This window comes from Delphinus delphis, chromosome 1 (genome assembly GCF_949987515.2).
Source record: "Delphinus delphis chromosome 1, mDelDel1.2, whole genome shotgun sequence".
NCBI lineage: Eukaryota > Metazoa > Chordata > Mammalia > Artiodactyla > Delphinidae > Delphinus > Delphinus delphis.
The window spans coordinates 27601349-27621471 of record NC_082683.1 but is presented as its reverse complement, the minus strand read 5'-3'; the positions used below and the strand labels follow the sequence as shown (position 1 = coordinate 27621471).

At 44.1% G+C, this 20123-nt stretch overlaps 1 protein-coding gene across 3 annotated transcripts in view; it reads left to right on the top strand.

Moving 5' to 3' along the window:
- The window catches only part of DLGAP3 (DLG associated protein 3), a 61496-nt gene that overhangs the window by 27375 nt on the left and 13998 nt on the right, over positions 1 to 20123 (top strand). For 2 of the 3 annotated variants that reach the window (XM_060003618.1, XM_060003624.1), the window contains 5 exons: positions 956 to 1161; positions 1486 to 1558; positions 13053 to 13266; positions 13542 to 13855; positions 14236 to 14321. In XM_060003618.1, the coding sequence (XP_059859601.1) occupies positions 956 to 1161; positions 1486 to 1558; positions 13053 to 13266; positions 13542 to 13855; positions 14236 to 14321 (893 nt within the window). The remainder of the gene's footprint in view (positions 1 to 955; positions 1162 to 1485; positions 1559 to 13052; positions 13267 to 13541; positions 13856 to 14235; positions 14322 to 20123) is intronic. The other variant, XM_060003631.1, reaches the window with a different exon arrangement.

Genomic DNA, 20123 nt, shown 5'->3' with positions numbered 1-20123 from the left:
GATCCCTTCCCACCTCTCTTTCTTCTTTCCCCTGGGCTGTTTCATTCACTCCTGTGGACTCAGCTGCCACCCATGACTCCCCCATGTCTGCCTCCAGCCCAGATCTCTCCACTGAACTCCAGAACCAAACGCCCAACCACCTGCTCCACAGTTCTCTGCCAACTCAAGATGCTCAACGCTGAACCTATCACCTTTTCCCCAAACCTGTTTCTCTGGGATTCTGTGGCTCAGTGAGCAGCAGCCCCATCCCCCCAGGTCCTCAGCCAGCAGGATCTCAGTCGTCATCGACTCCTCCCCACCCCCTCACCCCCCACGTCTAATCAGGCTCACTGATGCTCCTTAACACCTCTCATTTCCATCTCCTCTTCCCCCTCATTGTCATTGTCTTAATTTAAGCCTCATCATCTCTTGCCTGGATAACAGCGTCAGCCTCTTAATTGGTCTCCCTCTCGCCACTTGAGCCCCTGCCCTGCTCCTGGCCCTCCACGATCCATCCTCTATTTGGACGGTTGAAGTGCTCTTTCTGAAGCACAGATTGATGTCACTCCCTCTGTGGTTCTTCACAGAAGGGAGGCAGAAAGTTAGAGGATTTGGGCTATAAGCAGTTAAGAGGATGAAGGAGAAGGAGGGGTGAAAGGTCACTGAGGTCAGGTGACACTTTATAGGGGTGAGGTTGACATAGGTCACTTTGGCCTCTGAGCTTCAGCCTCTTGGCACCTGGCATGTCAGCTCCTAGACTCTCTAGGTGGTCCTCAGTTAAGGAGCGAAAGGCACATGGGGGATGATGAGGCATCTCCTGTAGCGGAGACCTCACCTGCTCTGCCTCTGCACATTCCTGAACGTGGCCTGCTTGAGCCAGGGCTGAGTGTCTCCCACTGGCAGTGGAGAATGTGGGTCCCCACTTCCAGATTCAGCAGGGACTTGTCTGAAAGATAGAGGCCCCTTGTCCCTGCAGGTGCCGCAAGATGACTGGGGGGGTTACCCCACTGGGGGCAAGGACGGGGAGATCCCCTGCCGCAGGATGCGGAGCGGCAGCTACATCAAAGCCATGGGGGATGAGGAGAGTGGAGACTCAGATGGCAGCCCCAAGACATCTCCCAAAGCGGTCGCCCGGCGCTTCACCACCCGCCGCTCCTCCAGCGTGGACCAGGCCCGGATCAAGTAAGGACAGGGAGAGCTGGGTGGGGGTGGGGTGTAGGATGCTGATCCTGGGTGCCTGTAGGAGATGTGCGTAGAGTGGGTACCAGTCAGGTTCCCTGCCTAGGGTTCAATTGGGCAGTCTTGCCCTGCCCCATATAAAGAGGGGGTGCCTGTGATAACCCCTATCTGAATGTCTCTTTGGCAGAATCCCTTTACCCAGGAGTCTCCTGGGGATCTCTGGGATTTCTGAGGGTTAGACCTGCTCAGGGGCCTCAGTGCTCTCATTCCCCTCCCCCACCTCCTAGCAGACCCCCATTCTGAATCTGGAATTTTGACCTTTCCCAGCTGCTGTGTCCCACCCAGGATCCACCCCCGGAGCTCCATCCCTGGCTATAGCCGTTCCCTCACCACCGGACAGGTAGGGAGAGGCCCAGCATGCTGGAAGGAAAGGGTGGGAAGGGGGATTCAGTCCCATGCTCAGCCTAGGCCTTAAAATCAGGAATCTGCCCATGGAGAGAGAACAGGTCTTGTTCTGGGGATCTGGGAAGCCTGCCTTGGGACTCCTGGAGCTGACTCAGACTGAGGATCTCAGAGAGTCACATCCTTAAAAACCACAAAGCATCCTCAAAGTGATGAACTTGTAATGGCAGCGTCAGTTCTCTGAGGTTCCCCAGCCCTTTCGTGGCCTGATTGCTCCCAACCCACCCCATGTAAAAGGCAAGATTGAGCATATAGACTGGAGATAGGCAGAACTGCAGTCTCAGAGATGATCAGGGCTTGAGGTCTTTCCCCTCCACTCCACCCTGTGGAACACTGGCAAGATACCTCCCTCTCAACGCCTCTGTTGGCTCATCTTTTTTTTTTTTTTTTTTAATGTAATTTATTTATTTTTGGCTGTGCTGGGTCTTCGTTGTGGTGCGCGGGCTTCTCATCGTGGTGGCTTCTCTTGTTGCGGAGCACGGGCTCTAGATGCGCAGGCTTCAGTAGTTGCGGCACGCAGGCTGAGTAGTGGCGCATGGGCTTAGTTGCTCCGCGGCATGTGGGGTCTTCCCGGACCAGGGCTCGACCCTGTGTCCCCTGCATTGTAGGCGGATTCTTAACCACTGCGCCACCAGGGAAGCCAAGCCCCTGTTGGCCCATCTTTGAAATGACAATTGTAATGATGATTATCTCACAGGGGTTTTGTGAGTTCAGTGAGAAAATATATGCAAACACAAGGTACCTGGCCCCACACTGGTATTTTACAAGTGTGAGTTCTACCTAAGTGTAGACTTTACCCTTAACTAAAGGAGGCAGTGCAGTTTAGTGATTAAATGCATGAGGTGGGTTTGAATTCCAGCTCAGCTACTTACCAGCTGAGTGACCTGGGGCAAGATACTTGACTTTTTTGAGCCCCACTCTCCCTATTTAAAAATAGGCATCATAATAGTGTTCTTGGCACTCAGCCAGCACTCAATAAAGGTTAGCTATTTTTACTGTTTGCTGGGCAAAAAAAGCAATGCAAAGACCGTCCTGGTTGGCTCCCATGGTTTTGCTGCTGCAGTCTCTCAGCATTTCTTTGTTACATTTCCTGAATCAGGGAATCTGATTGGCACAGCCATCTTTTCACAGAAGACCATTCTATGTTGCTAAACCCACTAGTTAATGCTCAGACCTTGTTTTACTTGATCCATCAGCAACATCTAATGCAGCTGATGACTCTCTCCTTCCTGAAACACTTTTCTCAGTTGGCTTTGAGGACACCACACCTTTTAGGTTCTTCTGCCTTCTCTCTCTGGTTGCCTATTCTTAGTCTGTGTCACTGGTGCCCGCAAACTTTTCAGGATCTGAACACTGGAGTTTTCCAGGGCTTAGTTCCTGGACTTCTTCCTACACTCACTCTTTGGGTGAGCTCATCCAGGCTCATGGCTTTGAATATTATTGAGAGCCTGATGACTCCCAAATGTCTATCACCAGCCCACATTCTCCCATAAATGCATATATATCTGTGTGTTGAAATCTCACATGGATGTTGAGTAGACATCTCAAACTTAAGATGTTCAAAACCAAACTGCTGGTACCCTTTTCTCCCTCCTCAAATTTCCTACTCCATCCAATGTCTTCTCCATTACAGATAATGGCAATTTTATTATTCCAGGAGCACTGATCTAAAACACTGAAGTCAGTCTGGACTCCTTTCTCTCTCACACATCCCATGTCCAACCCTTCAGTAAATCCTGTCGGTCCCACCTTCAAAGTATTTCCAGGATCCAGTCACTCCTCACCATCTCCACTGCCAGCACGTCAGTGCAAGTCACCATGTTCTTTTGTCTAGACTGTTGCACTGTTTTCTAGTTGATCTCTTGCACTTGTCCTTGCTCCACTTCATTCTCTCATAATACGGCCAGAGTGATCATTTAAGAATAAAATTGCATTCAGTCAAGACCTTGCTCAGGGGAATAGTCAAACACTGTACTATGATGTATAAGGCCCTGCATGATCTGGCCCTTTGCTACCTCTGAGTTCCTGTTCTAACACTGTTCCCATCCCACACCCACTCCAGCCCTGGTCTCCTTGCTGCACCTCCGACACCACACGTGTGCTTCAGCCTTAGGTCCTTTGCTGCTACCTCTGCCTGGATCTCTCCTTCCCAGATACTCCCATGGATTGCTCCCTCGCTTCTTTCAGGTCTTTACCCAAACGTTCTAAATTTTAATTTTAACCCCCCTCAACATTTCCTGTTTCCCTTCTCTGTTCTTCTCCTTTTCCTCTTCCTCCCCCCCCCACCACTTCTTCTTTTCATCACTTTACACTATCTAACATCATGTATACTTTACATATTTTTCCAGGGGGGCATGGTTTATAACCCCTGATTTACAGAAGAGGAAATTTACAGGTTTAATGAACTAGCGACGTCACTCTATTATCTTTATCACTTTTTGCCCTTCTAGTATTTTCCTAGAACATCTTTTCCTATATTTTACTTTAAAGCTTTTTGTCTCTTTATGTTTTAGGTGTGTCTTTTGTAAGTAGTTTATATCTATATTTTATTTTATATCCATTCTGACAATTGTTTGAGAGTTTAGTACATTTATATTTATTGTGATTTCTGATATGCTTGGATTCATTTCTGTCATCTTATTTTGTGCCCGTCTATTTATCCTGCCTTTTGGGAGATGCTTTTCTACTCCTTTGCTGCCTTCTTTTGGATCAATTGGATTTTCTTCATTTTTCTCTTCACCAAATCCCACACTGATTTGGTAGTTATATGTACTAATTTCATTATTTTTGTGGTTATTCTTATACTTTCATGTGCATATTTGACTTAGCAAAGTCTCAGATTGTCTTAGATTGACAATTACTTCTACCCTTCTTCTGAACAACGTAAAGACCTTAGGACGCTTTACTTTTGATCACCTCTTCCCTTCTTACATGTACCAGTTGCCCAGTATTTTAGTCCCACCTTTTTTTTTACCTCTCTCAGTTAGTCTTTATTATTGTTATTAAATTTTATACTACCAATACTTGATTAGTAGTATTACTAATACTTCACATTTTTACCTTTTCCCCCCTCACTATACCTTCTTACATTTCATTTCTTCCTTTTAAAGTAAATTCTTTAGTAACTTTTTTCAGTGAGTGTCTGTTAGTGGCAAATTCTGCCTTTAACCAAAAATGTCATTTACTTTCACTATTTTATATAATTTAGCTTATTACAGAATTTTAGGTCAACATTTATTTTCTCTCAGTGTTTTGATGATATTCCTCTGTCATCTGTTCTGTTGTTGCTGTGGGGAAGTCTACTATCAATCTAATAGTCTTTCTTGGTTATTTTCATTTCTCTCGGATTGTTGTCAAAATTTTGCCCTTGATTTTGGTGTCCTACAGTTTCACTATGATGTGTGTGTGTGTGTGTGTGTGTGTGTGTGTGGTGTGTTCCCTGAATCTGAGGATTCATGTCTTTCATCAAATCTGGAAAATTCTCTCATGGTTACTGTTTGCTGGTACATCTTTTTCCTTCTTTTTACTTTCTATCTACTTGCTTTTTTATCCAGTCTGAAAATCTCTGCCTTTTGAATGACGGTGTTTTGTCTACTCACATTTAATGTGGTTATTGATATGGTTGGATTGTCTCATGTCATTTTTGTTCCTCTGTTCTTCCTTTACTACCTTCTTTTGTATTAAATACTTTGTGTACCATTTTAATTTCTTTTCGTTAATTCCTTTTTACTATATTATTCAAGTTATTAGTGGTTGCACTAGAAATTACAATGTGTATCTTAACTTATTAAAATCTAATTGATTCTGGTAAAATACAGAAGCACTGCTGTAATATATCTCCTTTCTCTCTCCCTTTTCTGTGCTATTATTGTCATATGTATTACCTATACCTGTGTTATAAACCTAAAAATTATTATAAACCAATAATAGTATTATAATAATTGCTTTGCTTACGTCTTTTAAAGAAGTTGAGAGAAAAAAATGTGAAAAATATATTTATAGACCTATTTATATTTACTCACATATTTACCATTTCTGGTGCTCCTCATTTCTTCCTGTGGATTTGAGTTACTACTGGTTATCACTTCCTTTTAACCTGAAGAACTTCCATTAGTATTTCGTGTAAGATAGTTCTGCTGGCAATAATTTCTTCAGTCTGTATTTATTTGGAAATGTCTTTATTTTTACTTCATTTTTTGAAGGATAGTTTTGCTGGATATAGAATTCCTGGTTGACAGTTTTTTTCTTTTAGCACTTTCACTATACCATTCCACTGCCTTTGGTGTTCATTGTTTCTGATGAAAAGACAGTTTTTAATCATATTTTTTTTTGTATGCGATGAATTGTTTTTCTCTTGTTGCTGTTAAGATTTTCTTTTTGTCTTTCAACATTTTGACTGTAATGTGTCTGGGTGTGGATCTCTTTATGTTTAACCTACTTTGGATTCATTGAGTTTCTTTGATCTGTAGATTAATGTTTTTCATCAAATTTGGAAAGTTGGGGGCCCTTATTTTTTCAAATACTTTTTCTTCCTCCTTCTCTCTCTCTCTTCTTCTGGGACTCCCATTACATGCATACTGATAGACTTGATGTTGTTCCATAGGTCTCTGAGGCACTGTTCATTTCTATTCAGTCATTATCCCCATCCAGTTCTTTATATTGGATAATCTATACTCATCTATCTTCAAGTTTACTGATCACTTTTTATGCTGAGCCCTTCTGGTGAATTTTTAATTTCAGTTATTGTACTTTTCAGCTCTAGAATTTCCATTTGATTCTTTTCTTGTTCTTTTAAAAAACTAATTAATTAATTAATTTTTGGCTGCCACTTTTGGCTGGTTGGGTCTGCGTTGCTGTGTGAGGGCTTTCTCTAGTTGCGGCAAGCGGGGGCTACTCTTCATTGAGGTGTGTGGGCTTTTCATTGTGGTGGCTTTTCTTTGTTGCGGAACAGGGGCTCTAGGCTCATGGGCTTCAATAGTTGTGGCACATGGGCTCTAGAGTGCAGGCTTAGTAGTTGTGGTGCATGGGCTTAGTTGCTCTGCGGCATGTGGGATCTTCCCAGACCAGGGCTTGAACCCATGTCCCCTGCATTGTCAGGCGGATTCTTAACCACTGAGCCACCAGGGAAGTTCTTTTCTTGTTCCTTTTTAAAAAAAATTCTCTTTGTTGTGATTTTCTATTAATGCTGTCACTGTTGTCATACTTTCCCTTAAATATTTAAACATGCTTTCCTTTAGTTCTTTGAACATTCTTATAATAGCTGCTTTGTAGTCTTTGTCTGATAAATCAAATGTTTGGGGACATTCACATTTTCTTGTTTATTTACATGTGTCACAGATTTTTTGGTTGAATACTGAACATTTTAGCTAATGTATTGTAGCAACTCTGGATTCTTATTTTACCTCTTGAAGATTGTTATTGCTTTGCTTGTTTGTTTGTTAATCCCTGGGCTAAATCTGTGAAATCTATCTATGATTCCAGATGCAGCCTCTGATTTCTCCACTAATTTTTTTTCTTTCTTGTTTTTATTTTAAAGCCTGGTTTCCTAGGGGTTGACCCTGTCTCTGCATAGCTTAATGTCCAGCCAGAGATTGATCAGAGGTTGTGCTCAAAAACTTCAAGCCCGTAAGACTTCTTCTCTCTCCTTTTATGGTTCTATGTGTGATCTGGGGAGTACAAACACTGTGCTGTTTTCAAGCCATCTCTGGCTTTTACTTTCCACCAGGCTCTCTTGCATTTCTTCTGCACGTACGCACAGGCTCCATTGGCAAAGGATATGTGGGTGGGCTCAAGGCCTCTCTGATCTCTGTTGTACATGCACCCAGCCTCTAGTTAACCCAGACTATGTGAAGAGCTTATCAAACTCTCTGTGGCTGTCTTAGCCCTTGGAACTCCCCATCAAATCCCTGTCTAGTCTGACAGTCCCATTGCTTGCCCCCAAACAGTGCTGAAACCTCAGCCTGGCAGGGCTGCTGGTTATTCCTATCCTTGACACTATAACAGACAATGCTCAAAACTAAGTGAGCTCCCTTTGTTAGTTGCAGTGAAGCAGCTGGTTTTCATAGCCTGGCCCACCCTTTTTGAACTATTGCAACAGACAGAGCTGGGAGCTTGGGTAATGGGAGCAGCCTCAGGCAAGGACACCACAGACTCATGCTGTCCTTACCCAAAGTTCAGTAGTTTTCATGAATGTGTTTCTTTGCTGTATACCTTTGATTGATTTTCAGAGTGATAAAATGGTTGTTTTTGACAGTTTTGTGCAGCTTTATAGTTGTCTTGGGGGACAGGATTTGGTATCCTCACTCTGTTGTGTCTGAAGTCAGAAGTCTGGAAAATTCTCAGTGACTATTATTAACCCTTTGAATATTGCCTCTTCTACATTTTATCGAGTCCCCCCTCTAGAACTCTTATTTGTTGTATTTGAGGCCTTTTTATTCTCTCCTTCATATTTTCCATCTCTACCTCTCTATGTTGCCTTCTAGGTAAGTTCCTCAGATATTATTCACTATTCACTGGTTCACTATTTTTCTCTTCAATTGTGTTTCATTTACTCATTAGTTGTGTTTTAAATTTCCCCCTTTGCCCCCTAGAAATCTGATTTAGTCCCTTTTCAAATCTTTCTGGTTTTTTCAAAACTTTTTTTTTGGCCGCACCATGCGGCACGTGGGATCTTAGCTCCCTGACCAGGAATCAAATCTGTGCCCCCTGCAGTGGAAGCGTGGAGTCTTAACCACTGGACCGCTAGGAAAGTCCCTCAAAGCTTTTATTCTATCCTTATGTTTTCAGTTTTATTTATCTTTTAAGTTTTAGAAAATTTAAACATTGTTTAAAAGCTATTCTGTTTTAGCTAAGGTAACACTAGCTGCAGTAACCGATAAACCTTGAATTCTCAACGGCTTCACTCAGTAGAAGTTTAGTTCTTGTTTATGTCACTGTCTGCATTAGTGATCTATTGCTGCATAATAAATTACCCCAAAACATAGAGTCTTAAACAAAAAATATTTATTATCTCACAATTTCTGTGGGTCAGGAATCCAAGCACAGCTTAGCTGGGTGCCGCATGGATCAGATGTCTCACAGGCTTCATCAAGGTGTTGGCCAAGGCTGCAGTCATCTCAAGGCTTGCCTAGAGGAAGATCCCCTTCCACACTCACATGGCTGTCAGCAGGCTTCAGATCCTTGATGTGTGGGACTCACCATATGGCTCACAACATAACACAATTCAAACATAACAACTTGCTTCCCCCAGAGCAAAGACTCCGAGAGAGAGATGGTGAGAGAAAGTGTCCAAGATGGAAGCCTCAGTGTTTTTTGTAATCTAATCTCAAAAGTGACATGCCATTGTATCTGCCATATTCTGTTCATTAGAAGTGGACCAATAGGTCTAATCTGCACTCAAGAGGAGGGCACTATGCAAGGATGTGAATGCAGGAGGTGAAGATGATTAGGAGCTGTGTTAGAGGTTGTCTACCACACAGTTTAATATGAGCTCATCTTCAGTGTAGCTTTATCTTTGAGAACCCTCATCAGCCTGGGTTAGGAGTGGGTCCCCCAGAAAATATTTTTAATTAATTAATTAATATATTTTAACATCTTTATTGGAGTATAACTGCTTTACAATGGTGTGTTAGTTTCTGCTTTATAACACAGTGAATCAGCAATACATATACATATATCCCCCTATCTCCTCCCTCTTGCATCTCCCTCTCACCCTCCTAATCCCACCCCTTTAGGTGATCATAAAGCACTGAGCTGATCTCCCTGTGCTATGCGGCTGCTTCCCACTAGCTATCTATTTTACATTTGGTAGTTTATATAAGTCCATGACATTCTCTCACTTCGTCCCAGCTTACCCGTCCCCCTCCCTGTGTCTTTAAGTCCATTCTCTACGTCTGCGTCTTTATTCCTGTCCTACCCCTAGGTTCTTCAGAACCATTCAGAAAATATTTTTAAATTGCTTCTGTTCAACTATTCTCGGTCTGGCACCTTTTTATGTTAATTTTTAATTTGGGGGGCGTCTGGCCCATGCAGACACTGAAGGCTGGGTCTGTGTGAAGACGAGCTTGTGGGTATAAATTCTTAGGAGATTTATCATCTTTCCCCTCTCCCCAGTGCCTGGACTACAGACTAGCTCCCTTGTCATCAGTCTGTGTTGATAATTGATTTTTCTAGTTTGTCTTTTCATCAAAGCTTTCCCCTTTCCTACTTTTATGCAGGTTCCCATTTCCAATTCCACGCTTCGTGTGGGCCCAAGTGGGTGTTAAAATCTAAGCCCTTTGGTTACTGAGACCAGCAACCCCTGCCCCCGCCTCCCACCCTCCACTGGGCTGTTTGCAGCATTGGCTCACACAGTTAATATTCGATTTTCCAGTCTCCTCTTTGCTTTTGTCCCCTGGGGACTTACCTCACTTTCTTGTGAGCTCAATTAATGTATATAAAACGTTTGTTATATTTTATTAAGTGTTTTAGAACGTTTTAAAATGGGAGGGTTTTCCAAGGTTATCTAAACCAAATGCCATATGTAAAGTATACAGGATGTTGCCTTGTCCCCAGTTGGACCCACTAACTCTAGTACAGATAATTTTCAGTTAGACCCAAACAAAGTATTTTCTTTTAAATATCCCACATCCTTGGAAATATTTACTGATTCTGAGTCTGGTTTGCAGAAAGGTTAAGGTTCTCATTTCCCAAGAGGATTCTGTGGCTTTGACTCTCCTGAAAGTGAGAGTTGAGGGGAGCAGGGTGGAAGGCAGTGTAGGGAAAATAGGAGAATTCACAGCACAATGTCACAATTTCATACTTGTAATACCGTAAAGATCAGCTCAGATGTAGTATTCCTCTGAGAGTCTATAAAAATCTACATTTCCCTTAGGTCCTGGTCCCTTATTGGAACGCCAGAAGCTCCTCTTGGCTGGTAGAGATGGAATATGTGTAGCCCCAGAGAGTTTCACACCCTCCTTCCGTCTGCCTTGGATAGAATTGGTCATGGGACTAGCATATGGTGGGGATTTCAAGAGCTTGAGAACCCTTGGGAAAGATGGGCCTTTGAGAGGTATTGTCACTGTGATTTAAGAACCTCTTGCTACTAATAATAGTAGTTAATGTTTATTGAGCACCTGCTATATGCCAGATATTATGCCTAGTGCTTTACACAGAGAAAAGGGCTGGAGATACAGATATAAGCCACAGAGTGAGATTCCTTCCATCCTTGGTGTCCAGACTTGAGACTGAAATGCTCTCTGCTAGGGTTAGATAAGCTTTCTTGTGCTTCAGAGGGACCCTCTGGGCTGGATTGGTTCTAGTTGGGGAGTATCTTGAGCCCGGCCTAGCAATAGCAAGAGTTAGATCAGCTCCTGAACTTCAGGTACCACTGGTGCTTGGTACCCCAGAGGTCAAGAGATAGGAAAATGAGAGGCAGACTCACAAGGAGTCGTGAAAGTCACAGGTGCCACAGGAGTGTGGCTTGTGCCGGACAAACATGGGAGAACTTCATGTCTACAGGATCTTGGATTGATTTGTCCATGGCCTGTGATTTCTGTACACTTGTAATGAAGTTCCTTTAGAAAAAGCTGCAGACAGTCTTTCTTTTTAATTACTGGACCCATGTTGGCATCACTGAATCTCCAGCAAATTTGGCTCTGACCTTCAAAGCAGCCAAGGTGAAGAGAGGCTTATAGTTAGAGAACCCTGGGTTCAGATCCTTAGGGTGGGGACTGAGTTAATACAGGTTTAACAAGCTCTCCAGGACATTCTGATGCTCAGTTAGCCTGGCAGGAGAGACAGGAAACTGGACACTTTAGTTTTCTCACTTACATGCTGGGCATCTTTGGATAATTCATCTGCCCTCTCTGAGCCTTAGTTTGCCTATCTGTAGAATAGGATGGAAATTCCTGCTCAATTTGAGGTAGACTCTAGTGATATAATGTCATATACACTTTGGGGGCCGAGTTTGGAAACACTGAGCTGCAGTTTACACATGAGTCAAGCTACTCCTTTCTCTGTTGACTGTACATAAATATGATGCCATGAATCTTTCCTGGGAGGTCACAAGATGCAACCATGGGATACTTGCTGTCACATTCACCATGTGGATGCTACTGAGGACCTTGTCCATGACTTCCTCCAGTGGCCTCTACATAATCACCCATGGGGGAATTTCTCTTGGACTCAGTGACAAGAATAGTGTGATTGTCATGAGTGGTGGCCTGTGTCTACCAGGTAGGCCCTGAGACCATCCTGTGGCACTGACTGAGGGCTTACCTGCACCAAGTGCCTCCCTTGTTTTTCTCTGAGTTTCCTAAATCGCCCTATGAAGATGGTACCATTATCATTCCCATTTGACAGGTGATTAAACAGAGGCCCAAAACTTTAATGTTCCCAGGCCACACTGCTAGGAAGTAGCAGAGCCAGCACTTGAGTCCAGTTGAGTCTCACAACCTAGCCCATGTGGGCAACCCAGAAGCTATACTCCTTGAAGCTATGGGTGCTCTGAAGCTCAGGGTCAAATGTGCAACCATCCTGTGCTCTGGGTGTTGAGCTTACCACTGAACCACCTCCTTCCCTAACTTTATATTTTCTTTGTGTCAGTTTTCTCATATAAAGCAAATGAAGCTACAGCCGCTGGTATATTTAGTCTTAGTGGAGTGTTATGTGACATGCTTCCATGAACAAAATTTTTGTTTTGCTTTTTCTTAGTTGCTTCAATTTTTTTTAAACACCACGGGTTCTGCATCACAAAATATCAAAACCAAAACCAAGAACCTCAATCAGCAGTGGCTGAACTTTCCTCAGAGGATGAGGGCAGGGAAGGAACCGGCAGGCTGAACCAGAACCCTAGTTAGTGGGCAGGAGGTGGGGGAGGGCTTGGAACACTTGAAGGATGATAATTTTTGCTCTGTTATGTACCCATTAATTTCCTTCCTGCCACATCATTTTATCTCTATAGGTTGCTTTCCATCGTTTTTGTAATGCAGTTGGTCATAAATAATAAAATAAAAGTTGTCCTTCCCTACAGTACCCCATCCCCATACTTGGCAGGAGGGTGGCTGTCAGCTCTCTGGTCCTCTCCCCCCACGGTCAAGTGAGAGAAACGTGAAGGGCTGGGACAGGTGGGGAGGAAGATGGGGTGGTCTGGAGGCACCCGAGCTAGGCATCTGGGAGAGGCATGGCGGGGGGGGTCGAGGGAGGAGTATTTAGAGGAAAGATTAGACCCCAAGGCTGGTCCCAAAGCAGGCCTGGCGAGCAGCACAGGGCAGAGGTGCCTCCGTCTTTCTTTGCAGGGGGTGAGGGTTTCTTTTAGTCCAAAGGCGTTAAGAGTCATACAGAGACACAGCTTCTGCAGAACTAGATATATTCCTAAGGCAAAGTGCCTCAGAGACGCCCCCATCCCATCTCAGCACCACGGTAACTGTCCTTCTGGCTCCTGTACCCAGCTCAGCGAGGAGCTGAACCAGCAGCTGGAGGCCGTGTGCGGGTCCGTGTTTGGGGAGCTGGAGTCCCAGGCCGTGGACGCCCTGGACCTGCCCGGCTGTTTCCGCATGCGGAGCCACAGCTACCTCCGGGCCATCCAGGCCGGCTGCTCTCAAGACGATGACTGCCTGCCCCTCCTTTCTACCCCTGCCTCTGTCTCAGGGAGGCCCGGCTCCTGTGAGTACGCCCCCTCTGTCCCTGGCCCGGCCCTAGGTTGGAGAGCGATCTGGGTCCGGTTCTGGCCCTGGTCACGGCTCTGCTGTGTGACCTTGGGCAGATCGCTTGCCTCTCTGGGTCGGATGATGGGGCGAAGGATCCGTGGTTCTGTAGGTAGCAGCACGTGGAGTACACGTGGCTGCTGGGTCCCGTGGTACCGCGTGGGTGTGGGGAGTGGCAGACACCTGTCAGGACGTGTTTCTCACCCTATGTGTCTTTGCTTTCCCTGGCCACAGCCTTCAACTTCAGAAAGGCCCCGCCCCCCATCCCACCGGGAAGCCAGGCCCCGCCCCGCATCTCCATCACCGCCCAGAGCAGCACCGACTCCGCCCATGAGAGCTTCACCGCGGCGGAGGGCCCAGCCCGGCGCTGCAGCTCCGCCGACGGGCTGGACGGCCCGGCCATGGGCGCGCGCACCCTGGAGTTGGCGCCGGTGTCACCCCGGGCCAGCCCCAAGCCCCCCACACTCATCATCAAGACCATTCCAGGCAGGGAGGAGCTGCGGAGCCTGGCGCGGCAGCGGAAGTGGCGGCCGTCCATCGGGGTGCAGGTATGGAAGGAGGAGGCGCCGAGGAAGTTCAGGCCCCGTCCGGTTGCGGATGGATTGAGGGGGTCAGTGGGCCCTTCTGGATATAGACCTTTTCCTCGCTTACTCTTAGCTTGATCATCGACGGGGCTGCTCCAGACAGTCCCAGCCCACATCCTTGTCCCTCATCCTGGCACCATCACCCCTGGCGAGCGGAGAGCGGTGCCCAGAGGTTGGCACCTTGATGCATCTAACCTCCTGGGTCTCTCGTCTTGTTCAGGCAGATTGTCTTTTCAGGATTTGCCAGCTGGCTTGGGGCTCAGGCATCGCTTGCCCTTCTCCCTGGGAAGGACTTGCATCCCTCGGTCTAGCCCTGGCCACTGACTTCCCAATCCTGCCACCAGGTGGAGACTATCTCAGACTCGGACACGGAGAACAGGAGTCGAAGAGAGTTCCACTCCATCGGTGTACAGGTGGAAGAAGACAAGAGGTGGGTCCGAGTGGGGATATCTCAGGCTTTGCTGGGGGTGGGGTGGAGAAGAGGAGAGAGGGATGCATAACGACCTCACTGGCCTGGGCTCCCTGCACACCCTCTCTTCCTGGTCCTGAGAACAAGCCCTTTGAATGGGGAGGTGTCAGAGCAGCCACAGAGGCTCTCCATGGAGGTGTCACCAGGGCAGTCTAAAGTGAATTCTCCTTGTACCCATACCTGTCCCAGGTGCTGTGAGGTGGACAGGAGAATACAGTGGTCCCGGGAACGGGGTAGTAGGGAGAAGTAGCAGGTAGGTGCAAAGCAGGCCTCTAGCAATTGTCCTTTAGAGGGGATAACAGGATTTTTCCAATCCCTCGTTACTTCCTGTGGTGTACAAGTATGTGAACCCCCAAAGAAACAAATAAACATGAAGATTGCCTCTCAGGGGCCCCGGGCAGATATAATACTCCTCCCCACTCGGCTCATACAAGCATTTAACCAGTTGGGGGTATGCCACTATTCTGGCATTAGGTGGCCTCAGAAACAGTGTTTCCTTAATTTCAAACTGAAAAATTTGCACTGAGAACTCTGGAGGGAATACTGGGAGGAATCCCTCTGTTGTTGGCTTCCTATGGGAAGATGCTTTCTCTAATGGCCATGTGGCAGCGTCACAGTGGCCCATCCGCCCTCTGGGCTGCAGTGCTCCCAGGCCAGTGGCCCTAAGTGTGGTGTCTGGGAACCTGCCTGGGGCTGGCTGTAAGAGTTTCGTGGTAATCTGTGTTGCCCAGGCCATACCCCTTGAAGGAATAGAAGTAGAGTGCCAGAAGCAGTCCCTCACAGCTCTGTTCCCGGTTGCCATTGTTGGGTTTTAGACCTTCCCTAAATTCCCCCAACTATTTTTGGGAACCCCTGGGAGCATCTGTGTGTGTGTGTGTGTGTGTGTGTGTGTGTGTGTGTGCCTGATCAAGACTTCTTGGGGTTCCTGTGGGGATTCATCACTTTTCTCTACTCTCACGCTAGCTCCCTGCAGCTCCATATGCTCCTGAAGCTGTAAATGCCTCCATCGGGTGCGGCAAAAAGGCGCCCTTGTTGCCCCCGTTATTACTGAAAGCTACCGTCTTCCAAATTCTTAATATTCCACAAAGATCACAGAAAAGTAGCGCTTTACGGTAAAGCCAATTCTGCAAGTCTATGACTTGAGTTCTTGAGAGGTGGGGTAGGAGTCATGGCTGGGTGCAGCTCTGTGTTCAGACCACTGCCCCCAGCTCTGATGCTGCCCATGGACCAGAAACCAAGCCCATGTGCCCCCATTTGCTCCCTCATGGGGCTTCTTGGTCCCTCATCCATATAGACCCCTGGGGGTCCCCCCATTCCTCCTAACAAGCCTGAATCCTGGGAAGAGTGCAGCAGGCATTCTACTGAGACTCAGACTATGTCAGTAACCTCTGTCATTCATTTGTGGATTGATTCATTCAGAAAATACTTATTAAGCATCTGTTAATAAGTATTATTAACACTTATTATGTCATAAGCATATGACAGCGCCTGTTAAATGCTCAGGGAAATGTGGAAGACATGACTCTTACCTTCGTAGAAGTTATGGCCTAGAAGGGAGTCAAGGCAATGAATAAACAAACCATGAGTAAAAATATGATTACACACTGTGGTATAATAGGTAATGTGATATTATTACAATTATGGTGGGAATATGAAAGAAAAAAGCAGGCACTAAGAGAGAAGGAACTTTATTTAGGTTAAGCAGGTGACATTTAAACTGAGACTTGAGGGTTGACTAGGAACACTCAGGTGATGGTCGGGGGAGGAAGCATTCCAGGAGGAGGGAATAGCATATGTGAAGGCACTGGGAGAGGAAAGAGTTTGACATGCATTGGGAACTGAAAGAAAATTCATGTGGCTGGTGTGGAACAGGACAGGACAATGGTGAGGGAGTAGATTGGAGAATAGGTGGGGGCCAGGTCATGTACAGCATGGGCATGATAAAGAACTAGAATTTAATTCTAATTAATGAGTAGCCCTTAAAAGGTTAAAGAAGGAGTGTGGTATGATCTAATTTATGTTTACCAAAGATCACTAGCTGCTGAGTGGAGAATGAATTTCAGGGAAGTAATGGTGGGTATGGAGAGGTAGAAAGCAGGATTTTTTCATGATCCAGAAGAAAGGCATTATGGACAATCTTCTGTTGGGGATCTTTTTTTTTTTTTCCTGTTGGGCAGTACCAGTGTCTGGGAACACTATTAAGTTTTATATGTTGATTTTGTATTCAGCAGCCTTGCTGCTCTCTCTTATTAGGACCCAAAGTTTGTCTGAAAATCACGCTGGGTTTTCTATATAGTCAGTTATATTTTCTGCAGATGAGGATATTTCTTTTAAATCTGTATTTTTATAATTTCTTTCCCTTGTAATAGTGCATTGAAGAGGACTTCTAGTTTACTGTTGAGTGTAGCACTCTTATGTCCTTCCTGACATTAGTGAATATCTTCTAAGGCCCAGTTATAAGTGTGATGATGTTTGCAACAGATTTTTTTTTTTTTTTTTTTTGTGGTACGTGGGCCTCTCACTGTTGTGGCTTCTCCCATTGTGGAGCACAGGCTCCGGACGCGCAGGCTCAGCGGCCATGGCTCACAGGCCCAGCCGCTCAGCGGCATGTGGGATCCCCCCGGACCGGCGCACAAACCCGTGTCCCCTGCATCGGCAGGCGGACTCTCAACCACTGCGCCACCAGGGAAGCCCTGCAACAGATTTTGTTGGATACTATTGATCAGGTCAAGGAAATTCCCTTCTAGTCCTAGTTGGCTAAGAGCTTTTAATTTTTATTTTTTAATAAAAAATGAGAGTGGAATTTTATTGAGTGCTTTTCCAGAATCTACCTAGATGATCATAGATTTAATACTTTCATCTGTAATGTGGTGAATTATATTAATAGATTTTCCATGTTGACCCATTCTTTCATTCCTGGGATAAATCCCACTTGATCCCATTATCAGTTTGGATTAAGTTTGGCTGTAACAGGGTCTCAATAGTGACTTCAGTATATTTCTCTCTCACCAAGAAAAAAGAAAAAGGCTGGATGTAGAAGTTCAGTGTCAGGACCCCAGCTCCTCCTGTCTTGCTGATCTTCTACCCTTTGTATATCACTCATAACCAAGGAGCTGGTGCTCAAGCCCCAGCCATCCTGTCTGCATTCTGAGCAGCACCAAGGAGAGAGAGAGAAGGATGCAGTTCTTCCTTTTAGAAAGACTTCCGGCGGGAATTCCCTGGCAGTCCAATGGTCTAGGGCTTGGCACTTTCACTGCCATGACCCAGGTTCAATCCCTGGTCGGGGAACTAAGATCCCGCAAGCTGCTTGGTGAGGCCAAAAAAAAAAAAAAAAAAAAAAGAAAAAAAAAGATTTCCTGAAAGTTACACACAACACTTTCCCACATCATACTGGCTAAAAACTCATCCCGTGGTGGCATCTAGCTTCAAGGGAGGTGCTGTGGAATAGTCTCTTATTGGGAAGCAATGTGCAATGAGCAGAGCTGAAAATCAGGGTTCTTATGGCTAAACACAAAGAGAAGAATGGGAAATGGAACTCTAACAGTTTTTGTCACAGTCTTGCTGTATTATTTTCATATAGGTTCCTGGATTTTTGAATAGCTGTTATTTTATTTAAGATTTTTATATTTATGTTCATAAGTGATATCGGCCTACAATTTTGTTTTTATTGTTGTTATTCAGTTCAGGCATTAAGGTTATGCTAAACTCCTAAAATGAGTTTGGTAACATTCTCTCTGTTCTGTTCTTTGAAACGATTTGTGTAAAGTAGGAATTATCTATTCCTTAAGGTTTGGTAAAGGTTGCCTATAAAACTATCTGGGCCTTTTTGGGATAAGAGAAACTTTTTGAACTACAGCTTCAGTTTATTTCATGGTTATTGATCTATTATGGTTTTATTTTTCTTCTTCAGTCAATTTTGATGATTTATATTTTTCTAAAAAATGGACCATTTAACAAAAATTGACAGTTTTCAAAATTTTTGGTACAAATATTCTTTCTCATGGTATTATAATTTTACACATTTTTATTATATTTATAGGTTATGCCCCCCTTTTTATTCCTAATACCACATGCTTATACCCTACCTCTCTTTTTTGATTCATTTTGCTCAAGGTTTGTATATTTTATCATTTTAATATATTTTTAAAATTATATTTTATTAGTCTTAAAAAAACTAGCTTTTGGTTTGGGTGAGCATCTCTATTGTTTCTCTTTTAGCTTTAATATTTCCTTTCTTCTACTACTTCTCTGTTATTTTCTTTCTTCTACCATATTTGATTTTATTCAGCTTCTTGAACACTATTTCTTATTTTCTAACACGTTTTTAAGGCTATAAATTCCCTTCTAACTACACTGCTGTATCTGTATCTCATATGTTTTGGGGTGCAGTGTTTTCATCGTTCAGTTATAAATAGTTTGTAACTAACTTCCTTTAGGAAGTTTATCATAACTTACTTTTTAACTTGTAAATTATTTAGAAGAATTTTTTATTTTTTAATTTTTTTTAGTTTCGAAATGTATTTTTTGGTTTGAGGGGCTCCTTTTCACTTCTGATTTCTAGATTTGCTATATTGTGGTCATGGAATGCATTCTGTATGATATTTATTCCTTAGAATTTGTCAAGGCTTCCTTCATCATATACACATAGCATATATATGGTCAGACTTATAAATTGCATTTTTCAAATGTTTATCTTTGATATTTTTTGGATGTCTGATCTAAGAGTTCTGAGTGAGGTGTTTTAAAAATGTCTCACCATGATTGTGAATGTGTCATTTTCCCTGGGAATTTTATCAATTTTTTCTTAATTTGAGAGAATGCTATTTAGCATTCAGGCTTATGATTGTTGTGTCTTCTTGGTGGGTTGGCCCTTTTATCATTAAATAGGATGCTTTTCATCCTTACTATTGGTTTTTGCCTTGAAGTTGATTTTGCCTGATTTTATTGCTACGTCTGCTTTCTTTTGATTAATTTTCCATTATATCTTCTTCCATCCTTTGTCTTTCAGCCTACCATAGCCTTATGTTTTACATATGTTGCTTGTAAGCAGTATGGAGCTAGAGTTAAGTAGACCTATTTAATCCATTTATATATTTTTTGATTACTGATTTATTTGGCCTTATTTCTATCATCTCTTTAAAAATTTTCTACTGGACATGCTTTTTTATTGTTTTATTGTTTTCAGTTCAGGCATTAAGGTTATGCTAAACTCCTAAAATTAAGTAAAGTAGACCTATTTAATCCATTTATATATTTTAATCCTATTAAATCCACTTAATCCATTAAGTAGACCTATTTAATAGAGTTAAGTAGACCTATTTAATCCATTTATAGATTTTTTGATTACTGATTTATTTGGCCTTATTTCTATCATCTCTTTAAAAATTTTCTACTGGACACGCTTTTTTTTTTTTTTTTTTTTCTTTTTTGCGGTACGCGGGCCTCTCACTGTTGTGGCCTCTCCCATTGCGGAGCACAGGCTCCGGATGCGCAGGCTCAGCGGCCATGGCTCACGGGCCCAGCCACTCCACGGCATGTGGGATCTTCCCAGACCGGGGCACGAACCCGTGTCCCCTGCATCAGCAGGCGGACTCTCAACCACTGCGCCACCAGGGAAGCCCTGGACACGCTTTTTCTTTGCTTTCCTCCTCCCCTACTTTTCTGTCCTCTATTGAACCGATCAAGGTGACTTTATTTCTCTTGTTCCCTCCATCCCTCCACTGCTTTGGAAGTTTACGTTTTAGTAGTGATTTCCCTCAAATT